We start from the raw sequence: 27,408 nt of genomic DNA, 5'->3' as shown, positions 1-27,408 counted from the left end.
ATTAGGAATACATTTGAGTTCCACATCTAACTTACTTAACTGCGAGTCCTTCCTTTTTCCTCCTCAGCCTTGTGCCTCCTTTACTACATACCTCCTACAACCATAAGGCAAAAGGGTCTTAAAGAAACGTGTGCTTTGCCATGCAACTGCAATTAATTGCTGGGGCAGGTCCATTATGCACACTGAATAAAATCACAGTTTTGTGAATGTGTATTCTTTATACTAGAACTGATTTTTTAAGACTGTAGTTCAAAAACTTCAAACTCTTGGGGTATATTTCAAGTAGGCAGAAAAGGCAGGTATTCAAGCAAACAAATATGTAGCAACCTAATGAAATGCTAGTAGGAAGAGGACCCTGCCACAAGGGTTACTAACAGGCATTTATGTGCACATATATATATGTGTATATATATAATTTATGTATAAATAAATTTTTCATTAGCACCTCCTCCATCTCTATCAGTACTATTTTCATTGGGCATGTCTCCATTTATCTTGCTGCATAACTCAAAAAAGCAAAGAACAACAACAAAAAAAACCCCAACCCTGCAAACAAACCCTAAAAAAAGAGTATAGCATTGGAGCATTATTTAACTATTTAACATTATTTAACATTATGTTTTTGTTTTTGGTTTTTTTGTTTGTTTGTTTGTTTTTGTAGTGGTTGGACTTGATGATCTTACAGGTCTTTTCCAACCTTAGTGATTCTGTGATTCTGTGATTCTAACTACTTGTCTCTACCTGAATAAAGAATAATTGCGTACTTGCATTAAAATCCACAGTGCATGCTACCGTTGATTTCCCAGAGACTGGCAGCATGCGTACAGGGGCTCGGAGTTTGGAATGGGCCATTTTGATTAAGTTACAGAATTCCACCAGGACTTTGAGATGTGTCTATTGCAGGAAAAAAAAAAGTTAAGTTAGGCTACAGCACAAAATACAGTTGTCGGTAATTTGGCTGCTAGTTCGATTCAGACCAGTATTTGGATGACATGCATTTCTTTTAGCTGCTGTCCAGATCAAAGAATAGATACAATTTGGTTATAATTTCCACGTATAAGACACAGGCTTTATGAAAGACTAGTTAAGATTTTGTTGCAAATTCCAGAGTTTTGCTTCTGAATAACTATTGTGCCACCTAGTGGGTATTAAACTACACTTTTAAACATACGGGAAGATTGACTTAAAATATACCAGTGAATAATGAAACATAGTACTTATACAAATATTTCCAGTGGCATGTTGAAACAAAGCATTTTCCCTTTTTGTCTGATTTATTGCCAAGGTATTCCATTATGGTAAAAAATATTCCGTTTCAACAATATCATAGCATTTTGCTTACAATTGTATTAAAGAAATCTAATTTATAAAAAGGGCACACACAGAGCTCTTCACCTCCCTGGCAACAGAGCCATTCCTTAATAAACTACTGGCAAATTTTATATGCTTTTGTGCTTTGATCAAATTATCAGTATGAAAGGATATCCCCAAATGTCAACTATTAGGAATTTCCATTCTGTAATATAATTAAACAAATAAACACACTGAAAATGTTATTTTCTGACCAACTATGCCAATTTTCACTTGAAACCAAACTAAAAAGCTTTAAAGCAGTACTGTGACTGCATGTTCTAGAGCATTATTTAGAACAAATAAGCAATGTGATTAAAAACATAACATTCTGACACAAAGTTTCTCTCATAAAATTTCCTTTTCATTATAAGTAGTTCCAGTGTCCAAATATCTATATAGATTTCATTAGTTAATAGCTATTTCTTAGCAATTTTTTTCTTCTAGCTGAAACCTCTCAACAGTTTTTTTTTCCTTTCAGCTTTTTAAGTAAACCATATGTCCAGTGTGGGAGTGTTGGTTTTGCTGCGGTAGTTTCCAATAATATTTCAATCACCAAAGCAAATAACAATAAATTTCCCTTAATAGGGTGTTTCCTAACATCGTTCAAGTCACTTTATTGCATCTTATGTAAAATTGCCAAACTATCCATCATCAAAAAAAGCTGTAGTAGGTGGTCTGCATTTTTAGCACCTGCATGCAATGCCATAGTTACAGTATAAAATGTGCAAAAGTACAATTTAGAACCTTTTAGGATTCTCTCAGACTCAACTTTAAACTCATGTTATTTCACACATTTAAATGATGTATGTTAGAGAACTTTCATGTAACAGGACGTGACACCAGGTAAACATGACATCTGGACCGGAGGCTTTGATAGCTCTTTGCCAGACCTTGATGTAAACACAAATATTTTTTATTATTTTCCCTAAATAAATAACAAAGTGGAGCTCATCTGCTTTCAGCAGCGTTTGCAAAAAAATATCTGAGATTCAGCTGGAAGCTGACAGAAAATTAAAGTACTTTCCCCAAAAAAACCCATAGTTTTTGAAAAGACAGAAAATCAAAACTGTGCTTTGAGTTTTTATTTATGTTTTAGTTTAGGCTATTTATTTTCCCTCCATGGAAAGGATTTCCAGAAAAAAATATTTTCAATTTTCTGGTTTCAAGTCTTGACAGCAGGTGTCAGGTGAGCTTCTTTTCTTTATAGCTCAGTGTCCAGGCTCTCTGTCTTCTTTGATACTTGAAAAATGTTTGTACTGTTTTCCAGTTTTCCCTGGTGGTGTATTGTGTCAGTGAGCAAATGGTGAAAGCAAAAATGTATTTATTTTTATGGCATAATCAATTGATTACTTTGTTTTAAAGCAGTTTCATTGAAGATAGTAAAGAGGTCTGCTAATGAAGTCTGTTGTTCCCTGTAAAGGTTTTTAAAGGCCAATATTCACATTAAATATGGATTTTAAATGCATGCAAGGATTACCAAAAGTAGGACTGGATTACAAATACAGTAAATTTTACTAGTTTTATCTAGCATTGGTAACGAGCTCTTCTTGATATTAATTTGCTCAAACGTATTCTTTTTTTAGAGAAGGATACCATATTAGTAAAAAAAAAATTCACTTAGAAGGCTTGAAAACTTTTTTCTCTCTATCTAGACACATATTTTTCCATGCTTATTCAAGGTTTTCTAGCATTTAACAGTGTCTAGGAGGACATATAGTTAAGTGTAAGAATTCTCATTACTTTATTTCACATGATCAACATTTTACTGTGATCTTTAAATATCTCATTTTAAGGATTATCTGTGGAGTCAGTGGACAGTATTTCGTAAAGAGATAGTTGAGTGCACAGTGAAATTTTAGATCATGACTTCAATCCAATATCATAATAAATAACAAAATATTAAGCAATGCTATATCAAAAAGTGTATATATAATAAGATATTGAAATGAAGTCTCTAAGATGGGTAGTTTTTTACTCAAAGGAAAAAATATACACCCTTCATGCATAAATGAGATAATTACATGGCTGGTATTCTTCTTTCATCTCAATCTAATTTCATGTTTAAATTCAACATAGTAACCAACCCTTCAGTCAAACCTTCGTGTCCCTAGATACCTGCAATGCACAGCATTAAAGTCAGTGTGTTGCTCAAGTGAGTAAAACGCTCAGTATTTTTTTGTAATTCTGACTATGTTTCGGACCATGTGTCTGTTTCCTCAAGCATCAATTAGATAGATGAGATGTGATTTTAATAAAGCTCTCTGAAAGAGAAACTGCCTGGAATTTAAATAATTTCCTCCCTTCATAAGAACACACCTTATAGATTTAACTGTTCAGGCTGATAGTCAATATTTACTGTAATCTTCATTGAGCAAGACCTGATTTGCTCTGGTTTTCAAGCATTCGAAAATTGTAGACACATCCAAGCTCAAGCTTTTGAAGGTTTCACTTTGTTCTGTATGAGTTGTTTAGACAATAACCCCTAAGTGCACATGCCTGAGAAAGAAAAGTGCCATTCCTTCAGCAAGTCTGCTGCTGCTACACCTGGTAAACCCTGACTGCCCTTAGGCCATATCACAACTGAGATTAGTGGCTCATTTCTGAAGCTTCTCCCTGGAATCATTTAGAGGATTTCAAGATAGGATTATTTTGAAACTAAAAGTCATGGTATAAGTGAGTATTGGGTCACTGAGGCGAAAGAATAAATAATAAATAGCACAGAAACACTTATTCAGTAAATGTGTACAGCTGTTAAAATCACTGTCTTCTAACTATGCAGACTAGGATGTATGTTTGTTATAGATGGCAAATCTGGAAAAATTATGCAAGAGAATTATACAGTTCATGTGACAAATTCAAACTTAAATGGAAGTCTTAAGTGCAAGGGATCAGAAATACCCATCTGGATTTTTGAAATGGCAACAGATGCAACATGCCTGAGATTTTTTTCTTTTCTGGTCCTTGTGGTAACACAGTAATTATTCTTACTTTTTCATCTGTGTAAATAAGCAGATGTTTCCACTGAAATCACTGGCCATTAAAACACATTAGTATTCAAATTTACATTTCTGTCATAATACAAAAACCCTCAGTGAAAGGTTGTATTACATGAAGTAAAGTGTTTGGAAGAGCAAATATTGTAAAAGCAAACACAGTATAAGCAAATAAGGCCTGCAGTGAATGCTGCAGGTACAGCTGGGTGCTATGAACGTAAGCCTCTCAGTCCAAGTGAAGGAGTTGCTAGATGTTTGGCAAAAGCCAGTTGGCAAATTAAAGCATAAAAGAGGCTCTTCCAATGGCCCAGCTTTAGTTACCGAATTTCCTGGCTGTGTTAGGTGGGCAGTCTCAGGTGCTCCCAGTGTGGCATCCTTACGCGTCCCAGCAGGAACACTTGAGGTAGCATCCCCCCACCTCTCCTCCCTGGGAGGGATGCTCCCTTCTGCTGACTGCAGGGCAGCAAGGGAGATGGATCAGGTAGCTTGGTGCTGTGCCTTAGGTTCTCTAAACTCTGTCCGAAGTAATGAAAACAACATATGATTAAAGAAATGAGTTCCTAGTTTGCTCATGCTAGATCTCACACGCTAACAGCAGCAACACAGTAAGCAAATAATAAGTAAATCTATTTCATTAATCACAAAGTGATTTTAAAGAACTGACATTGAGTCTAGGTAATTTTAGTAAGCATAAGCAAAACATCTTTGTGGATGGCAGATGGAAGAGCTTGTGTTGAAGTGTTAGTGGGATATGTTTGACTGAGCTTTATCTATATCAAGTTGATAGCTAATTAGTGAAAGATACAGACTTTCCTTATAACAATATTTGGAACAACGTGACAAAAGTATATGTATATATATCTGCAGATATATATGTGTGTGTACATATATACACATATGAGTGAAGCTCATGTATATATGTATGCAAATATATACATATACTTTCATCTGCAGATATATATACATGCTTTTGTCACATTTTTTATGTGACATATTTGCATGTATATATTCTTATGTGTACATATATATAAACGTGTAAGAGTATATCAGTTATTTGTCTGTGTCTACCGTGAATGTGTAAGACAGTGGCCATGATATTTCATAATGGGATTGATTTCTATGGCTCTGTATTCTCATTCTGCGAAGATGCAAAACTATATTGAGTGTACTATATTTAATCATCAGTATAAGTAACTCATGGTAAATCTGAGGTCCTGTTCACTGATAATTACACTGTGCTTCCTGTTATCACATACACATGCGTAAGAAATCCTGTATCTTGTGCTACATTAGCTGCAAGTGATGTGAGCTGCTATATAATAAATGTAAAATCGTGAATGCTAGAATACTTGCATCTTCATTTTTTTTCATCTCAAGTTTTTAAAATTCTTTATTGTATTTTGAAAAAAAACCTCTATGTGTGATTTGAAAAATAGGTATATGTAATCTTTGGAATAATTTCAGGAAAATGTTAAAGTTAATATATATTTTTATTTTACCAGATATTAGGTTTGGAACAAAACTTATGTGCTAGTGTAGGTAACTGCATTAAGCATTCTAAAGGCTTGGTTTCTTTATGTTAGAAAACAGGTTTATAATTCACTGCACGGAGTTCTCTGCTGTTTAGGCTAATGTGTATACAATAGAAGTGCGGAGGACAACGAAAAAAATAAGGTAAGCAATTTTCTTGTCTGTGCAAACAGATGAGATGTGAAATTCTTCAGTTGTCTAGGCTTGCCGGTTTTAAGCTCACTTACAGCCAAGCCCATAGAGTGCCGTCTGACTTCCCGGAACATGCCTCTTAGAGCTCTTTAAAGACAGCAAGAAAACAGACTTCTCTGGAAAAATGGAGATTGTGTGTTTGTGAATAGGAAGGTTTAAGGAATTGAAAAAATACGGTAAACTGAAATGTGACGTATTCACACAACCGCTGAAATATGAAATAAGCAGAGATAGATGAAATGCAGTAAAAATATGTGACAGAACTGTTCCTACTCTCTTATTCTATTTTACTTTCTATTTACAGCAATGTGCAATGAATTCGGCTTTTCCAAAAATTCAGTCTTTTAAATCTGTGCTATACCCATTTATTGAAATTAATGATAATTTCTGTAGCTGCTTTCTCCTTCCCTTCCAATGGTCTTAGTAAGATATCCAATATCTCAGTCCCTCCAATGGGGCAGAGAGCAGAAGTGTGTTGGGAAGGATGTATGTGAAAGTTTGCGTAGCCATTGCCTTGTGCCTTGCCTACACTTTTCCTGAATAAGGCTGGGAAGTGTACATTGCCTCTGGTGTTCTCTGGCCTGTACCTTTCATAAGCTTTTATTAAAAAGCAGAAACAAGAACAAAAAAAACCCAAACCACAATGAATGGCATAGCAGTAATCTTAGGTAAGTAATTATATACCCTTGGGCTAAAAATAGCTTCCTTTGTTACTCCCTGGCTTGAAATTGTAATGGAGTGTATTGTACCAATGATTTGTAAACTCTTCTCTGGGTATATAAACATATAATCATTTCACAGTTTGGTTTGTTTGCCTCACTCAGGCTGTGGTGCACTATTTGTTTTACCAAAATATTTGTGGCTCCTTTCCCACTTGGTCACACATCATTCTGTCTTTGAGCTTGGCTTGCTAGGCAGGCACTGGCAGGCTGCACTGCAGGGCACGCTCTCCTTTGTCTTGGACCCAGGACACCCACTCTTTCCCTGTAACACTTTGTATAGAGAAAGCAGAAAATGCATGGCAGTTTTGGAAAATTATGGATAACTTAGCTTGCTTTGGCTTCCTAAAGGGAAGAAAATCCAGTTGCGCTGATCTGGTATGTTATGGTTGTGGTGGTAGTGACAGGTTTTTTTCTATGGATATGAACATAGAGGTAATAAATTTTTTATTGAATTAAACAGTTCAATTGCAGGACTTTGTAGAAGAGCCAGAATAACAAAAGACTGTACTCATCATTGTGCTAGCACTTCCATTTTATCAAATAGTCCAGTCAGTGCGAGTTTAGGGGTCCCCTTAAAGCCTGAGGAGTTTAAAAAGCCAAGTTCCAGCTTGCAGATTGCACTGGGCAGCGAGGAGCTGTTGGTGGGTTGTTCTCACTCTCCTCTTCCTCAGTTACTGGACTGCTGAGGACTGTGCAGGTATTCATTGAAACAGTAGCTTAGAGAAGTTCCTTCGAAGTCCAGGGATGGGAGAACTTAAAGGTTTGGTTTCAGCACTTGCTCTGTGTCTGAAAGACTGCAGCTGAAGTACAGTTTTCCCAGGCTTCCTCACGATGCGTCTTTTGAAACATGGCATTTCTGAAAGGATTTATTGATTAATTTACATTCAAACTCCATTTCAAAGTCTACAATTAAACAGAATTCACAATCATTTTATGGACTTAGTGATAGATAGTGCAGCATTTACACATTAATTTTGCAAGATTATTTGTATCTTTTATGTGGTAGTTGTTTTGGACTTCCAAGGCTAACACTTAGGTTAGTTTATGGATGTGTTATGCAGTGAAAATGGGAAGTACTACCAAATGGTCAACTATTTTTGTTTCTTAGTAATACTGTGATTTCTACCATCACTTCTAAGTGATACTGGTTTTTATTCTATGCCCTGTAGTGAAAGTTTCATTTCCTTTATTAGTAACTTCTGCGTGGTCCTTGATACCAGCTTGCCTTTTTTTTTATGAAAAAGCAGCATAAAGATATCATTGCCATCTAAACTTACCTGTCAGACTTCTCAATCAATACTTGACTATGTTGGCTGTTACCTTGTAGAGGTTTTACAAGTGTATGTCTGTGGAGGCGATGCTTTCTGGCTTTCATCCTCTGCTTTCTGTCCCTAACGTCAGTGAAGGAAGGTCTGCACCCTATAACATTAATCATTTCTGGCAGATATTTAGCAAATACCATTATTTCGGATCTTTCTCATACTATTCTGGTTTTGAACTCATCCTATCTGACAGCTCTGGAAGAGCTGCCTGCTTCTTAAGTAAAACATTGCAAGAAGAACGGTTTCCAGCAGTCCTGTTTGAGTCAAAGATTTTTTTCCCCACTGCGACTAACCACCCTGGCCCATAAACAAATGGCAAGAACATTGTCAACACTTGCTTAAGTGGTTGCTTGCAAGTGAACTGTGTTTTTGTTTCGCCCACACATTAGAAGAGGCAAGCCAACTTGAATACTGCTTCACTATCTTCTTCAAAGGAGAACGTTATTGTACACTGGGTTTCCATGGGCCTTCATTTGTAATTTTTGAGTATGTGGGATCTCCATTTTTACAGGCATGTGAATGAATGTTGTCTTTGTTCAAGGCAAAGGAGTGAGCTGGTATGAGTGTGCCTGAGGGGGTGTGAATGAAAGCAAGAGTATGCTTCTCATCCAGACCTCTGCTTGCCTTTTTGCAAATGACATTCTGAAGACTTTAATTTCATTAGTGTAGGTGGGATGAGTCTATCTCTCTCAGAGTGCAGATTTGACTTCTGCAGCTTCTTTGAAACACTATGATAGGGATCAGTGAGGACATGTTGCTGTATGCTTGGTGGCCTGAACTACACCAGTTCCATAGTCAGAAGTAGTATATCTTGAGGAAGAAAAAAAAGAAATATGTTGTGTCCCACAGCTTCTCTAATAGATGGCAAGAACATGGTGAAATTTTTTCAGAAAACTTTGTTTAGATTTTCTTGGGAAAGGAACAATTAAAATGGTAAAAAATATTGAACATTTTAGAGGAGCAGCTTGACAAATTTTCAGAATGTCTTTTTACCTGAAATTTCCTGGAAAACCGCACAATTCTTTCATATGAACTTTGCAAAGAAAAGAGAACTTGAAACGTCAAAGTTTTTTGATAAAAGATAATTTTAGTTTCAACATACTTTGATTTTAAGAAAATCAAAGTTATCAATGTTGTTTTACAGTTTATAAAATTCTTACCATTTTTCTTTTTAGAAATTGTTTGAGTTGCTCCAGATTTTCAATCTTTCTATCAGGAAAAGAGTTAAATTTAACTGTATGATTTCCCAGAGCAATATTTACTGTTGTTATTATTATGTTATTATTATGTTCACATCCTGACTGATATCATGATGAATGCATTAAAAGTAGTTTGAATTAGATTAGTATTGTAACCTTGTCTTCCTATTAATAAAGAGAAAAATTAGTAGCTCATTTATGCTATATATCAAAAAATGGGGGCCTTGTGTTAGTTATTGTTCATGGGCTAAGAGAAGGAATTGTTGGTCTGTTTACTGCATATGTCAAAGAAGCTGCACCATTTAAAATCACATAGTGTCTTATGGCTTGCTAACAAAACCAAGTACAGTTCAAGGGAAAACAGAATTTAGAAATTAATTAAAGAACCAAAACCAAAACTTCCTCTTTTGGGTAAATATTTTGTGCAACATCAGTGCATTGTGATACTCATTATTATCATGCCATAATATATTGACTCTGGAAGGATTCACGGTTAGAAAACGAACAAACATTTCTCTTTGACAGCATATTTTGTTTAACATTTACTATCAGTGATGGACTTTTGCACCAGAATTCTTGCTGCTTGATAATATAATTGATTTATTACAATGAAACTAGTCAGTTTACCACAGAAGTTAATGAAATAAGGGAAATGCAAATTCCTATTTTGAGCATGTCTTTTACATAAGTACTTGGGGAAAAGGATTAAGGCTTAATTATTAATCCCTTTCATGCTTTTTTCCTCTTTTCCTGAAGTGTTTAATGATTGCTTTGACATACATCTGCCAAACATTTCTTCCTGACTCTAGAAACTGTATTTTCAAAGGAAATTTTAACATGTATTGCCCCAAAGACATTCTGAAGTCATTAGTTGTACAAAATCCTTAGCCCAAGTATAAAAATGTGCATGAAAAATGAATAGTGGCATGTGCAAAAAGTGCTAATGAGAACTTTTAGTATCTTTATCTGGTAGCCCAAATGTAGATGAAAATGCAAAGATCTTTGCAGCCTCATGGGTTAGAGAAGCTTGACACTGTGAAATGATGCTGGCTCGTATCTCTGTAGTTTAAGGAAAAACAGAACAATATTTTTGTTTGTCATTAGCTGTAGTTGGAGGCAGCAGAGGCTGGGCCTGTGTTTTGCTAGTGCCAGGATGGCACTGTGGACAAGCATTGATTCAAACTTGGAGGATTTGTGGCTGCATGTGTCTGGCATTTAGTTTTTAAAGGCTCAAGGACAGTGGGCTGTTGAGATGTAGAGTTCAGGGTAGATCTGTCAGGGAGTGTTTTAATTAAGAGTTAGAGTTAGGGGGCATTTTAATACTACTGCGGGTTCAAATTCTCCTGGGATTTTGCTTCTTCTGTGACTGAATGTTTTTAAGGAAACAGTATGTGATTACTACAAAGAGTAATCACAGCTGTAAGCTGAGTACTGCCACGTACACATCTGACTTGGAACGTGTCACAGCCAGCTCAGCTTTTAAAGACATCTTTCAAAGTGCTGAAGGGATTTTGTGGGTGAATATGCAGACGATTATCTATTTACCGTCTTCACCTGTTTACTTGTCTTTTGTTTGTTTTTTTTCCTGCTGCAGACTATGTCAGAGAGCCACAATGATCATGCAAAATAACAGTTCAGGCTCGCCCCTGTTTTCAAATGTGAGCTCCTTATGGAAGAGAGATTCACATGGACCGGGACTCCTTCATGAAGCAGCGTCGCTCATTGGCAGCTATGATTTCCCTCAGACCACAGAGAGTTTTCCCTTCTCCACTGTGGAATCAACAAACATGTCCCTAAATGCCACAAGCAAAGACCCTCTCGGTGGACATACTGTCTGGCAAGTAGTTTTGATTGCTTTCCTCACTGGGATCCTTGCACTGGTGACCATCATAGGAAACATCCTAGTGATTGTTGCGTTTAAGGTTAACAAACAACTGAAAACGGTCAACAACTACTTCTTGTTGAGTCTTGCTTGTGCAGATTTGATCATTGGTGTTATTTCCATGAACCTTTACACAACGTACATCATCATGGACCACTGGGCTTTGGGAAACTTGGCCTGTGATCTTTGGCTCTCCATTGACTATGTTGCCAGTAATGCCTCTGTCATGAATCTCCTTGTCATAAGTTTTGACAGGTATTTTTCCATCACTAGGCCACTTACATACAGAGCCAAACGAACAACCAAAAGGGCTGGGGTGATGATTGGTTTAGCATGGATCATCTCTTTTGTTCTTTGGGCCCCTGCCATCTTGTTCTGGCAGTATTTTGTTGGGGAGAGGACTGTACCTCCTGATGAATGTTTCATTCAGTTTCTAAGTGAACCCATCATCACTTTTGGCACTGCCATAGCTGCCTTTTACTTGCCAGTCACCATTATGAGTATTTTGTATTGGAGGATCTACAAGGAGACTGAGAAACGCACCAAAGAGTTAGCAGGGCTACAGGCTTCAGGCAGTGAAGCAGAGGCAGCACGCTTCATACACCAGACAGGCAGCTCCCGAAGCTGCAGCAGCTACGAGCTGCAACGGCAGAGCATGAAACGCTCCACCCGAAAGAAATATGGACGCTGTCACTTCTGGCTCACAATGAAGAGTTGGGAACCCAATGCAGACCAGGGGGACCAAGAGCACAGCAGCAGCGACAGCTGGAACAACAACGACGCTGCTGCCTCCCTTGAAAATTCAGCCTCCTCTGACGAAGAAGACATCACTGCAGAGACCAGAGCCATCTATTCAATCGTGCTGAAGCTTCCTGGTCACAGTGCCATCCTCAATTCCACGAAACTACCCTCCTCAGAAGATTTGCATGAGTCAGGGGATGAACTGCAGAAATCTGACACAGAATTGAAGGAAAAGAAACCTAAAAAACTGCACCCTCCCAAAAGTGTTCAGGATGGTGGAAGTTTCCAAAAGAGCTTTTCTAAGCTTCCAATTCAGCCGGGGCCAGCAGAGACAACCACAGCTTCTGATGGCATCTCATCAGTGACCAAGACATCTGCAGCTCTGCCCTTGTCCTTCAAGGAAGCAACCCTGGCAAAAAAGTTTGCCTCGAAGACCAGAAGTCAGATCACAAAGCGAAAACGAATGTCACTTATCAAAGAAAAGAAAGCGGCACAGACACTCAGTGCCATTTTGTTTGCCTTCATCATTACCTGGACCCCATATAACATCATGGTTCTGGTGAACACCTTTTGCAGCTGTATCCCCAAAACTTTCTGGAACCTGGGGTACTGGCTTTGCTACATCAATAGCACGGTGAACCCTGTGTGCTATGCACTGTGTAACAAAACATTCAGAAACACTTTCAAGATGCTACTGCTGTGCCAGTGTGACAAACGGAAACGACGCAAACAGCAGTATCAGCAAAGGCAGTCCGTCATTTTTCATAAGCGGATCCCTAGGGAGGCGTCATAGAATAGTATTTTTTAAACAATTAAAAAAAATGACAAAGCGGGGATGGGATGGGACCAGATGGGATGGGACAGGATGGGATGAGATGGGATGGGATGGGATAAGAAGGGATGAGATGGGATGGGATGAGAAGGGACGGGATGGGTTGGGGTGGGAGGGTGGTTCCAGGGTGCTGATTCAAACATTTAAACATCAAGACATGAAAGCAGCTGCCAGGCTTAAGTATCCTTTTAATAAATCCAGTTTAATATAAAAATCAAGTCTGCATTCAGCAAAAACTAACAAACTTCAACGTTTTTACTAAGGAATGAAAGACTTAATAAAGTTTTCCTACAAATTTGCAAGAAGCTGTATAGCAATTATAGACCCATTACTGATCTGCCCAGCTCTTTGATTATAATCAACTCTGGGATCTCAGGTAAGCACATCTAGCTAGCCCAACTTCTGTTTCCAAGGAATCCAACAACTTTCAATTCAAGTCACATACAGATGTAGCAAGCTAGCGAAACAGGATTATGAAATTATTTGAGGCACTGTATAGGTTGCAAAATTGCTTCTTGTTGTCCAGATAGAGCTTCCTGTCTACTTCTCTTCTGGTGTATTGTTAATTGTACCCCTGATTCCTGATGGCTGAGTATTTATGTCTGCAGCTCATGTTATATATATGTGTGTGTGTGTGAGTGTGTATGTATGCATAACATACATTCACACCCCTAAAATACACACATACCAGGAAAGAGGTGATCTACTGTTTTCGGTTTTACAGGGCCCCCCATCATGATTACATGTGAGTGAAATTATAAAAAAAAATCAGAAAATCATATTATAGATCTCATTATTTGCCACCTGGAATTCAAGTTTATCTTTGAAACCAAAACATGGTGTCCACATTTCAAATGGAGAGAACCAAAACGTAGCCCATGAGCCTAACAGTCTACAGAGTTTTATAATGGGGCACACGCCCAGTAAAACCTTAATCTTCAGCACAGTGTCTCTCCCCAAAGCGATCACGCCTCTTTAAAAGATAGAAAGGTGAAAGGAATTGAAGGCTAGATTCAGGGCAGAGTATGAAGTTATCTTTGTAGGGTGCAGGATGGTGAAAGCCCACATCTAGGCCCCACAGTGCTGATGCTCAAAGGGAGTTGCGCAGGAACAGGCTGGCGCAGCCATTAGCAGGAGTCCCGTTTCGTGCTTGGGTGGCTACGCTGCTCTCGGGGCACACACAGGTGCTGCGACGCCTTGTCCTCAGTTGCACCGTGTGGATGCACCACTCTTCTCGGAGCCAGCTCAGATCCGATACACAGTATCCATACAGCTTCCAATGAAAGTTCGAGTTTTCTCTCTTAATTTGGTGGAGACCCCCGCTTGCACTCTCTGCCCAGGTGATCTTCAGATGCAAAAGATTTGTGTAAAAGAAATGCTTTATTTTTGCACAGGAAGGACGCTCGCTAAAAGGTGTTTCTTTTCCAGAATCTGTTTTAAAAATCATTAGAAGTGCACCTAGATCTGTTTAATGCCAGGTTATTCAGTGTTGCGAAAAATGTGGATATTGCCAATTTGTTACCTGGCAATTTTTTATAGAGAAAATTTTAAAAGGGCTTTAATATTTATAGGTTAGATATGACCAGTATTTCCCGGTATTTGTGATGTGGGCTGCACCAAACATAATTTATAAAAGTCAGAGATCCCCTGGGGAAAGGATTGTACTTTAAACTATTGTTCTAAATCTGATTTAGTTACATGTTGAAAGATAATTTTGTATTCTCCTTTGAACTGACCAAAACTTTTTTTTATTGCTTAGAATCTTATTTTGCTGAAAATAAAACAAGTATCTTCTTTTACAAAGGGGCATCAGTGTTGTGAACACAGAACTGATGTAAAAGCTGCTTTTGTATTCAGTGTGAGATGGTGTTTACAGATGATTTTGACAACAGTGGAAATATTAAATGGTGTCTGTGTATCTGAACTATTTAATTTTGTGTTATGTTCATATGAAGAAATATTTATACATACTTCACCAAATGTTTTATTTAATGTTGATAAATACTGCTCTTCAGTCTTCAGCTGTAGTGTCCTTTTAAAGTGATTCATAAAGGTCTGCTTGAGAAATGAATAGAGTATACCTAGCTTTCTTGTCACTAAAACAAATACTCTTGACATACAAATATTTCTTTTGTATGAGTTGTTTAAAATGTCTACCTAAAGGTAAGCTTGTAAATGATATTGCAAGTCTACTGCAAGTACAAGTTTAGTATCAAACATGAAAAAAAGTTAAAGCTTCATCTATATGTCACAAATGCATTTTGAGCTAAAGAAAACCAGAACTGGTTTACCAGTTTGGTAGCCACATATAGCCAAAGACTTACAAGGCACCCATGTTGCAAAGAAAATTAATGACCTTTATTCATAGAAAGAGGCATATATTTGGAATATATTCGTTACTCAAGTTGACCTAACTAATGTTTTAACATTTAAATATATATCTATATCTATATATATTGCCATATTATTATCTTCTGATATCTAGAGTAGTGCTGTGCCCTTAATACACAAAATGTGAGAGCATGTAAGGAAGCCAGAGTTCATCAGGGGGATTTATGGTATATTAGTATTGATTTTACAATGGGAAACTATTCTTTTTAATGAAGTTAAGCTTCCTTGAAAGCAGCTGTCAACACTGTTTACAAAATAGGAAGAGTTAAACCCTTGCATTGTTTTAACAGAGAAATAAACAACCTGTCTTTTGATGTGTGAACAGGCTTTAAAATGTTATTTACAGGCATCATAAAATGTGTATGTATACACATATTGTAGCATAGATCAATTTAGTTATTTATTTAATGGAATATGCACTATAAAATATTAAGAATTTGGCTGTGTTACAAGTACAGTGGGGATCAAATTAATTTGTATTTTATATGTCTATGTGTTTGCTTTAAACCCATGCACATACAAAAAATTTTAGCTATATGCACAAGTGGATATATTATTTATGAACACAGGCGCACATGATAGGTTGCAGGAGAACAATGCAAGATCAAAAGGTACAATCTGACACAGCACTACTTTTAAGAAGTACAAATGATGTAATATTTCATCTGTTTTGAGGAAAATTAAGTCAGAAACTTGATAGAAAGCATCATTCTGAGGGCAGACAAACAGCTCAGTCCCATTAACACTCCTCACATGGAAGTCTGGCTTTTCAGAGATCAGGCATCATCCCCATTAATTGCAATAATACAAGATTAGACTCCATATGAAGAGGATCAAAAAATCAGAAGTGATAGGCAGACAGGAGCCATTGGGTTGTCCAGAGAAAGCTTTGTAGAAGAGACTCCAAACACTGTCAGCCTCTGAACAGCTCAAGACAACAAAAGAAGTTATAATATATGCTTGGCTTTCTCGATGTAAAATTGTGAGAGAAGTTTATTGCTTCTGTACCAGTATAGGCCATGAGAAATGTCTGATCCAAAGATCCAGGGACAGGTGTCATGGTGCATGAAGCACTTTATCCTACCCCAGCATAACACGCTTCCTACAAATGTAAACTGCAGATCAGTGTGGCACTGTTCTAAAGCTAAACAGATATAGGAAAGGCCTGAGCAGTTCCCAGGATGTAAACCTGTGGATCTATATATCCTGAACAATAAATGACCTAAAGGAATCTGGCAGTTTTCTGAGGATACCCACACAGATGTTCTGAGGCAGTTGGTGACCTTTCTCAATTATGTACAACTTCCCTTTCTTATTTTGTCATCTTGATCATTGTATTTCCTTACTTCTTCTGCAAGAATATTCTAAAAAGTCTTGGCTCATTATCAACCTTGTATATATAAGAAGTGAATACAAATCCCAAAGTACACTTGGTTTGCCTCTACAGAATGCAAACATCAAAGCAAAGGGGAATTTTTATCTTTTTTCCCTGATTAGCAGCATCAGTATTTTTGAATATACAGTTATCATCATGCTACCATATGTATGGTAGGGTTAGTCATGCAGTATCATGCTAAGCTATTTATAAACTGCATTTCACTTGCCCCCTCGACTCTCTCACTATTTATGCATCCCTATTCAAATTTATATTTGAGATTCCAAACCCTCAGTTTCCTCCAAATGGCTCCCAGATTCTTTTCATAAAATGTGCTTTACAAGCTTGTCTTGGTATCAGGCTTTTTCTTTCCTGTCAAAATATTCCTATGCAAAGTTAATCTGCTCTTAGACTATCAGAAGGCACATTGCTAGCTCCAGCAGTTGTAGTGTTGAGGTCTGATACTTTCTTTTCTAAGGATGTACAAGACTTATTAAAAAGAACTGGATCAGGATCCGCATATTCCGGGTCCTTATCGGCAGAAACGGTCTGTCCCACAAATTGGCTGTTTACCAAGCCTGACCTTCTTTGGGGCATCTGGGGATGACCTGCCCCTAAGGACGTTCTGCCAAGCCCCCACTAGCTTGAATTTCATCCAGTCCATGAATTATCATGTATTTTAATGTATTTGAAAAATTCTAAAAACATACATCTTCATTGTGGTAACTCTGAATGTTCTTTGACCCGTGTAAATCTACTGTCCCTTTTCACAACTTGCTTCCAGTTTCTGTGATTTTCTATTTTATATATTCCTTTTATCTTTTATGTGTTTACCCATGCAAATACCACTGCACTTGCTTCTGGGAGCAGGTCAAAGTGATATATATTTGTAGATTGCTTCTTGTTAACCCAAAGGATATGTACAGATGTCTGGTGGAGCTGAGGTGTTCGTAATGATGGCTGTCTTTTCTGTCTCATGAACTGGACTCCCGTGATACCCAAGCACTTCTATTTGGAGGCTTAGCTAAAGCATGTATACCGTTCAGGTTTTCATAGAATTAAAAGCCTTATTTAATTAGGATTTTCTTCCTTGTATCAGGCATAGATCATTTGTAGGTTCTGCACTTTTCTACTTCTACTGTTAGAAGCTGCCAGACACATATTGGGGAAAATACTAATTTGTAATGTCTGATACCTGGGCATTTTTGTACTTCAGCTTTTAAAGTAAACAGACAGGGGGTAGGTAATCCAGTCGTGCTATTTGATGGAAACAAGTTGAGTATGAATAGGGATGTTTGGAACGACACACTACGTTTATTCTGTTTCATACACTGTGGCACCACAATTGGCTGAGATTGATCATCATGGTATTTGATGTCACTGACAGGTCTTCACCATCTTAATTGGCAAACTCATTAACTGTGCCATACTGGCATTCAGGACTTTGACTACTTTTCACAACCCACATTGTACATTCAAAATATAACATAGATTGTAATTTTTTTATCAAGAAATATTGTTGTAGTTATTTCCATATACCTTCCTAGACGTGCTTGAGGATTTTTTGCTTAATTTTAAATATTAAAATGGCTCAGGGGAGTTTCAGTTAGCCCTGACAGAGACTGTTTAATGGAAGGAGTACAGGTAACGCAGGAAAACATTAAGTGCTACTTATTTCATGGCTTATTCCAACATGTATCATGTGGTACGCATATTGTACCTATACATCTCTATGCACTACGTATATGTCAGAAGGATAACATGTATGACATAGTACTGTGCATGTACACAGAGAGATGCACGCACATCTAGAGCTATATATACGGATGTATATACAAACTTATGCTGAAATTGTCAGCCATGGTAAACATTGCCTTTGATGCCTCATCAGTTGTAACTGGACAGTGGAACTGTGTTTAAGTCTACTCCGCTTAGCTGCAAGAAAAGTTTCCACATCCTTCCTTAGTGCATGTTTTTCCAATTGCATTGTCTTTATTTCTAATTGTGGTATTTTTGGTATATTGTGCTGGCTTTTCAGACATTACCCAAAATTTAGAAATGCATAATCAGGTTTCACTTATTGAGCTATAGCATCAATACTGCACTAGGTTTAACTCCATTAGCTTAACCAAAATCACTCTGGCTTTGCCAAATAGGAAAATAAAGGCCTCTATTTTTAACAGTAGATTCTAAGTTCACATAAGAGAAACTCCTGTGTTCATGTGAACAACACTGTCGGTTTCTCAACATGGGTACAGGAATCCAGCCACTATTAAAACAGTTTGAGGCAAATGTCACAAATATATAAAGGCAAAATAAAGCAAGTCACCACTGCAAATTATTCAAGGTAGCAAGAACAGCACTCCTCCCATTAGAAATGAGAGGAAAAAAATACCATCCTTCCTCACCCCGTCCTATTGCTCTGCCCTTTCTGTTGCATGGACTAATACTTTTCATTTGCCAGTCCCACAGGTGGGATTGTGCAAGCTTTAAAAACCTTGTTTGCCTGGTAGGACTGAGAAACGCACAGTATATCTAGATCATTCACCCTTTTCTGGTTTCGTAAACAGCAAAACCTTGACTGAGTTTAACTGATGTATGATGCTGGCCTCAGGGAAGGTCTTCCAAAAATGGTGATAAAACCATTCAGCTCAACTGTGGCGAGGAGAGCTAACTTTTTTCCAAGCTAGTGAAGCTGTACAATTTATTTAACTTGGCAGAAAGCGTGGAAAAAAACCCAAGACATTTAAAGCTTTTATAGATGTGAACATCCTCCCTGCATAAGGGTGAATAAACACATGTAAACAGTGCCCCAAAAAGTTCATCGTGTGAATGACTCTGTAAGCCAAAAGAACGACTCACCATCAGCTACACTGTTGACATAGCAGCCTGACACACCATTCAGGCCTCTGAGAAGAGATCCTCGTTATAGCAGTCTTGGACTAAATAATGGCGTTAATATGAAAGCAGGGTTTTTTTGTCCTGGTGCATATGCATTTTCCAGGAATTTGATGGGAAATTCTTTCTGTCTCCAGGACAAAAGTTATTTAGTGCAGTGTCTGGAATGAAAGAATGCTTGAAATGCTCTGGTAATCATTACTCGACCATGGCTAATAATCAGAAAAGCACAGGACATTCTTTTACAGAGAGAATTTACATTTATTTTTTAAATCATTCGTAGAGGCATGTTAATTTACTTGAAATACTCAAAAAATCAGAAAACTTTTACACTTTCATGGAAATAAAGTCTCTGGACAAGAATCTGTTTCCTTATGGGGCTTCAAAATATCCTGTCTTGTTGAGACTATTTTTCTTCTGGATTGAAATCTTTGGGTAACAAAGCAACTGTAGTCACTCCTCAAATACTACACAGTCTAGAGATGTCAAAGGGATGAGGAAATGGCCTTCATTAATTTGTGCTTAATGAGTCCGCTTTAAGCATTATTATTGCTGTGGCACAGACCAATTAACACCATGAGGGTAAAAGATACAACCCAATTTACTCTTAAATTAAAACACTCTGCGTTGTGGGACACATCACAAGAAACAGACCTGTGCAGTATTTCCTGATGCTCAGTACATTTCTCCATTCATTACTTTTATTTTTCATATAGATTCAGTCCCCTCCTATTGAATATACCTATCGAATATACCTATTGAACATACCTATTCAATACCCTCTACCATCAATATTGAAGTATGCCTTTTTTTAGCACCTCCAAAATTATATTAAATCAGATGTAGCTGGAGTTTAGCAGCTTTTTTCCTCCAGTGGTGTGAATTTTTCTGGTTCAGAAATACATTCCATTTGCTTGCCTCATATCTTAATTTATGATGTTTACTTTACAACTGATTGTTATTAGGACAAAACCTTTCCACTGTTCAGACTGTGGAAGTATCTCTGAGTAAATATTTGTCTCCTTTATTTATATTTTTTATGAGTGTGGTTTCTTGACCATAGGCTAATCTGAATAAAAACTTCTGTGTGTAAGGACAGAAGAGACTTTATCTCCTTCACTGAATATGATGGAGGGTCCTTTCAGACTTGTTTTCAAAATAGTATAGCTACACTAAGTAGCTGCACATTTCCCCAGAGTTATTGGTACTATCTGAGGAGACTTAAGCTCATGTGTTTTGCTCACTGCTGAGACAGGAATTATCCGTATGAAGAACTACCACACCACTGAATGCAAGAGAAGTTTAAACTAATACGCACATGTGGCATCTTTCTTGTACTCTGTGCAATGGATATTGACTGACACAGTATCCATCATTAAAGGTGAAATATAAGGTAAGACTAGAGATTCACAGCTATTCTCAGAAGCAAGCTGCATAGGGAAGAATCATTGAAATCCATATACTCAGTGCACAGAAGTGCCTATTCCAACGTCAAAGTTTAAAAAAGCATGAATCGCCATTCATTGCTTTCTGAAAGAACTAAGAAAATGCTAAATATAATGTGAAGTTTTGCAGTTGTAAATTGTAGACATTAGAAGAGGTCAGTGAAGGAGACTGACTGAAGGAGATTTGACACGAATTATCCCTGGGTTTCTAGAGGTGTCCCCTCACCCAGTTGACTCTTACCCCAATTCTTCCTGCCTCAGTGTTGATCACAAGATTTTTGCCCCTCTTCCACTCCAGAGCCCTGCACCGACAGACGCGGGACTCCTGCCTAGCGCGAAGCTGGAAGCGAGCTCCTGCCCCTTCCACCCCGCTTGGGGAAGGGTGTGGGCCACACCGGTCAAGACAAGTTATTACAAGAAAGAGTGATAAGCTTCCTGCTTCTATTTGGAGATAGCGGGTATTTTTGTGATAGAAATAGAGATAACATTACAGGAATCTGATGAACATATTTTATGTGTTTCCTGATATGTTTTTCTGTTCCTATTACTTGAAAGCTTTCTGTGCCATTCTTCTGATTATGGAGCAAACAAGTTCCAGAGACAATATCTGAATATATATTTTTGAGGCTTGAATATTTTAAACAAATTGACATATTCCTGGTTCTTTCTGATTTTGACGTATATGGGCAAATTACATGCAGTAATTCAGTGTCTCAGAAATTGCTTTCATAAAAAGGGATTTGCAGTTTTACTCCTCATCAAACTCTGATTTTCGTCAGCCAAAACCAGTAGAGCTGGACTTACTGTAAACTGATGAAATAATTAGGAAGCAGCAGAAAGGAGACCCTCACCTTCTGCTACATAAAAAGCCAGTGCTTGAGCATTCTCTCAAAGTCTGGTATCTATTGATCTAGTCATAGCCATCCATTCAGATACTATACAAAATATTAGCATTTTTTAAATTACTGTCCAAGTTGCTCTTTTTTTTGCTAACAGCTGCCTTACTGCGTAGCAATTCTTCTGCTGACTAATTATATTCTGTGTCTCGGTAAACTCTCAGAAAGAATAATCCGTCCTAGAAAGAATAATCGGACGGCGATTTGCAAAACGCTAGCACATTAACTGGAAGAGTAGAGGTGGATAATGATGGAGAGCAATTGTTTTCCTCGGTAGCAATGTTTCAGAGGAACCTTCCCTTTCTCAGCTAATTAAAACAAGATTAAAGAAGATATACTGAGACAGGCCCAAATGCTTTTTTGCTCTGGAATGACCGCCAGCACTGCAGTCGTGAGGGCAGAAGGTGGATGGCCATGTGTTGGTAAAAAAATGAACATGTTGGCCCAGGTCCCACGAGCGCTCACATTTCTTCTTTCACTGCATGGGTATCAGCCCACAATGTGTTGTCAAAACCTGGCTCCCACTGAACTATCACGGTGGAACATTGTGCTCTTAAGAGACTTCTTCTGCCAAGATGCTTTAACATCTTTTTTTTTTATTTTTAAACCTAATCAGGTGGCACCTTTCCATGTGGAACTTTCCTTGCAAATATATTATTGTAATCTAGAAATTACTTTTACCCTGTATGCCCCTGATAACAATTGAATTAATATAAGCTGATAAACTCACTTCTTTAGTTGCTACTCTTAGAGTGGCTTGCTAGTTAAGATAAAAAGTAAATGATGTGATATAAAAGTCATATCTGATTGTACAATAATACACTCTGTGCCAAGCAGTTAGTGAGGTAAGGTTTACATAACCACTAGATGTTGCTTGAACTTTTGAAACGTATTTCCATGTTCTTTTTTCCTCTCTGAACTCAACACAGGGGCAGAACACAGAACAAGCGATTAAGAAAAATGTAATTGTTTTGGTTAAAGTAATTTGAGATCAGAAGTTGCAAGAGGTGTAAACAATCTAGAGAAAATGTTTGGAAGTCTTCATCATGTAGATCCTTTCCTTTGGGGAAACTGTCATTCCCCTCAGTCTGGGAGGACTCTCTTTGCAGTCATAGATTTGTAGGAGGAAATTTTGACTCCATTCATATGCTACAATATTCTTTGGCGGCTATAAATTCACTTAATGACATACGTGGTTGCTCGCTGAAATTGCTCTGCACTCTTAGCGGCTGCGAACGCCAGCCTTTTCTGGGGCCTGGTCCAAGCCCAGCTCCAGCTGATGGAAAGACTCCCACTGTGCTTCTGAAATGCACATTTTCCCCCCAGACAGGCAGGAGGCAGCCAGGCCCCTGTGCCACAGTGTGGGACTGTGCTGCGTGGCCTCCCCTCTGCATCCCAAACCTCCGCCCGCACATCCTGCACCCTCCTCTCACCGGGCACGAGCCTGCAAAAGAAACTCTCTGGGAGAACACAGAGCAAATGCAGCAAGCCATCAGCAGCCGTGTATCTCCTTCCAGTTCCCTTCCACCTTCCTGCTGCCCAAGGACAGCATAGTCACACGACAAAAATGGCAGCTTCTAAAATAATTTCCAGTTTAATTGTAAACTGCAGTGGCCTTTATTCCCAATAGCATTAGAGAAAAATGGAAATGAGGAATTGTTCACCTCTGGCCCGTTTATGACTTCTTTTTTTCTTTCTCATTTAAATGGTGTATGCATAACATTTATTTGTTTGGAGGAAAGATTGCAGGTTACCGATGCAGCATTCTGATAGATATTTTAGCATATTCAGAGAAGAGAAAATTCAGTCGCATAAATAGACATCTTGGATTTCTTTGTCCTTTCTTCCTGAATTCATCGCAGGCAGTTTAAGACTCACCTCTGGCTGCACGAGTGTCTTCCTGTATTTTTGACAATTGAGCAATTTTCTCACTTGTGCCAGTTCGTTCAAATTTCTTCCTTTATCTGTTTCCTTACTAATGGTTTCTGAATTAGTGAGCTTTTGCCCTTTTGACAGTGCTCAGAGTCTGTCTGCACCAGCTTTAGATTAACTATGTTATCTTAGGTATCGGGAGCAAACCAGCTGCGGTATGAATCTCCTCTACCTTACCCTATTTTACAGCTTGAATTAGACCCTCGGCATTCTCAATTATCACACACTCACAGACAAGGGGTTTTGTCCAGTGCTTTTAATCTTCATAAAATTTAATGATATAATCAAGTGCACGTAATTGAGGTGTTAAAAATACCAATCCATAATCCATCCTGTTACTTTAAAGTACCATATCAAATATATTTTCCTATTAGTTGTGGAAGCAAATACCTTAGTGCATAGCCAAGACTAGCTATGTAGCCTATAATGAGATCTAATACAAAACAGATAGTCTTCAAATATTTCATTAAATAATGTGACCTAATTCATCCTGGCTGAACAGACTTATTTGAGCTCAATCCTCCTGTTAAGCCTTCTTCAAAATTCTCATTAGCATCAATGGAAATTCTAGCAAGAGCAGATAAATCAGCCTCTCTTTATAGGACATATAAATAATGCTTTGGTTTTATTTCTAGTTAATAAAAGTAATCAAATTACTTAAAATAGAAACACTCAAAGCCTGTTCTGTGCCCTCAGGGAACCCCTTTCACTATCCCAGCGCAGTAAAGCTGCATATAGCAGGATATATTCCACTAATACAGTCAAAAATATATGGGTGTATAAGACTAAACAGCTTAAAAAAATCATACTGTAAATGATGTGATTGCGTGAAATTGTATGTATATTTTTCAAGTCTTCAGAATAGTTGAAGTTTTAACTTATTTCAAATTTTTAAGTTGAAATCTATTCATATTTGGAAATTTTGTACAACCTTGTAAAGTTAAATAATATGTCACTGTAATTTATTTTTGTTGTCATATATTGACACATGCTCATTTATATATGAAGTGTACTGTTTATCAATTGCTTCTAAGGCAGCAATAAAAACATGAAAGTTGTTCTCATTTTCCTGTCACAGCTGTCCTTTGTATCAGTATATTTTGTTACTTTATTTTAATACTTTTAATTCTGTTCCTTACTAAAACAGATGGAGTACTGAGTTTTTAACTGTATGTCTTCCAGTGCTCAGTCAATACATAGGCTATTGTTGCCTGTGCAGCTACGAGAATTTGCGGGATACGTTGTGCACAAGCCCTAGGAAGAGATTACCACTTTAGTGCATCACCCCAAGAGGATGTCAGAAAGTGAATGGGAACAAAAAGTTGAAACTCTTCCTCTTTTCCTACCAGTTTTGGTTTTACTTTTTAATTGAAAGGTTTCCACGTCGTACCACAAGTCCTTTCAGGCTCTGTAAAGTGCTGGGCATTCAGACCTTTTATGAAAATGAGCATGAGTAGAAGTTAGAGGACCTTAGAAAATCAGTCCTGATGTTGAGATTTGATTCAGTAAAAAAGCTCTGCTCCAATTTCCCTCCATCTTGGAGGAAATGCTTTCAAACCTGCCTCCACAAGCACAAACCATGGGGGGCCAAAGTACTTCCCACCTCTTGTGCACGACAGGATGTACCAGCAAATTCCCGGCCGTATGGAGTACTTGCATGTGTCCAGCTTTTTCCTCAGTCCAACCTGAAGGCTAGGAGTGTCACAGAGGGAAAATGTATTTTCCATATGTCAAGGAGCACTTGTTGCTTCGAAATGCAATCTACAGACTTCTGCGTGTCATATCTACGGCCACCGTAAAGCAGAAGACGTAAGCAATGGGCATAACTGGAGGAGTTTCCTACAGAGATTCAATTTCTTTTCCTCATTGCTGATCTGAGGAACATAAACGTAAAGATGACATTGATAGTAAAGGGAGCTAGAAACAATAAATTTTGCTTTATATGATGGGCTCTGCAGTAAAGTACTAGAAGAAATACACAAAATACTAAAAAACAAAGGGAAGACCCTGGACATTGACTGCACATAATATAAAAGGAAAACAAATGTATGTTGTGAAGTGGGTTTGTTTACTTTGTATAGTTACTACAAAGGTGGACTTTTTTCTTGCTGGATGTCCTTTGTTATCTGCTTGTGTCATGAGCCTTTCTTTTTGATTGCTATCAAACTTCACCTACTCATCTTCCTTTTATTCCAGGATGGAATAGATTTATTGTCATTGTCACCCTTTCAGGGATAAATGCGAACTGTGGATCACAGAGTAACTCAAGCAGCTGTAGCACAGCTGGATGCAGCAAGAGGCTGAGAGTGCCACTCCTCCAGCCCCAGCTGGCTGATCTACACTGATCTGTTTGTCCCAGGCTCGGGAGCGAGAGGACATACACTAGCAATTACTGGTGGTCACCTGAAAGTTGTAACTCTCCACCCAGATTAGGAATGTCTTCTCACCTGATATAAACTAACCTATTTACACCGTAAGAGAGAAAAGGGAAAAAAAAGAAAAGGAAGACTGATATAGTTAACAGAAATGCCAGCTGAGTGGTGGAGGTTGCTGTTTCTGGTGAGTCTGGGGCCCTTTTATAGTGGGTTACTTGGCCCAAGTGTGCAGCACAGTCTTAGCCAAGGTCTGGTTATTGGGGTGCCAACAATGAAAGTCCTATGTCCTGATAACTCTTGAGAATTATTGGTGCTGCATTCAAACATCAGTTGCTTCAAGTAAGGCTAAGACAGTGATACCTATAGATTAAAATCCTGGATTAAGGTTTTAAAGATGCTTTTAAGCAATTTAAAAGTAACTCTGGATTGGGATTAAAGCAAACTCCTGATGCAGCACCTCCAAACTGCATAGTCCAGCTCCAGTTCAGAATCCCTAATACAATTTCTTAAAAACTATTCATTCCTAATTCCCTGAAAACCCTCAACCTTTTCCTTAATGTAAATGGCTCTGTGCTGCACTCTTTATAAATATAATTCAGGCTGCTTTATTAAATAAAACAATAAGCTATCCCCATGACTTGTAGCTAGAATAATGTCTGCTGCTTTGGCAGCTAAATACATCTGCCTGACACAAGAAGAAAATGTAAGAGCACAAATCCTTTTCTCCTGCCAGCAAGCTGTTTCCTGATGAGGCTTTCAAAATGGAAATTTACTTCTGCTTCATTGTACAAATAGCCATATGCTGCATTTTTCAGCATTCCTGTCAGCCAGCTGATACAACCCTTCATGGCTTTTTGGGTGTGCTACTTAATGCAACTAGATGTGGATTCCAGTGAGTTGTTTGCATCTCTGCTGAAGCCATTTATTTTGCCATGAAGTAGTAAGTCAGTGGGGAAGCATGGGAGATTGTTGGCTTGTAGAAAATGTTTCCCAGCAATTTTAGTGTTTCTTCTGTACAGCTGGGGTAAAAAAAATCAAAAAGTAATGCAGCTCCTAATGCTGCTCGAACAAAACCTGAGGGTGTATTACTCAATCTGTTCCTCAAAGCTTCCACCAACTTTCTTGCAGTTACTTCAGCAAGGATTTGCGCTATCACTTAAATACACAAACCTGTGGCTCTGAAATATGGTGGATAAGTACCTTTTTGTAGCTCTGAATTATGGCTATTTGGCAGTCTTTAATACTGGCTTAAATTAAAACACACTTATCTCAGAGGAAAAAAGAGATGGGATTTTTTTCTCCAAAATGTCCATCAGGGACATGAGAATGT

General features: G+C 37.9%; 1 protein-coding gene across 1 annotated transcript; it reads left to right on the top strand.

The window, feature by feature from the left end:
• Nucleotides 1-10,909: 10,909 nt before the first annotated feature.
• CHRM3 (cholinergic receptor muscarinic 3) lies at nucleotides 10,910-12,727 on the top strand. The gene has a single exon (XM_009817772.2). The coding sequence runs from the start codon at nucleotides 10,925-10,927 to the stop codon at nucleotides 12,725-12,727; it is 1,803 nt and encodes a 600-aa protein (XP_009816074.2). The 5' UTR covers nucleotides 10,910-10,924.
• The last annotated feature ends 14,681 nt before the right edge of the window (nucleotides 12,728-27,408 follow it).

Source organism: Gavia stellata, chromosome 2, assembly GCF_030936135.1.
Source record: "Gavia stellata isolate bGavSte3 chromosome 2, bGavSte3.hap2, whole genome shotgun sequence".
Taxonomy (NCBI): domain Eukaryota; kingdom Metazoa; phylum Chordata; class Aves; order Gaviiformes; family Gaviidae; genus Gavia; species Gavia stellata.
Note: the sequence above shows the minus strand (reverse complement) of the source record. Positions and strands in the feature narration are given on the sequence as shown.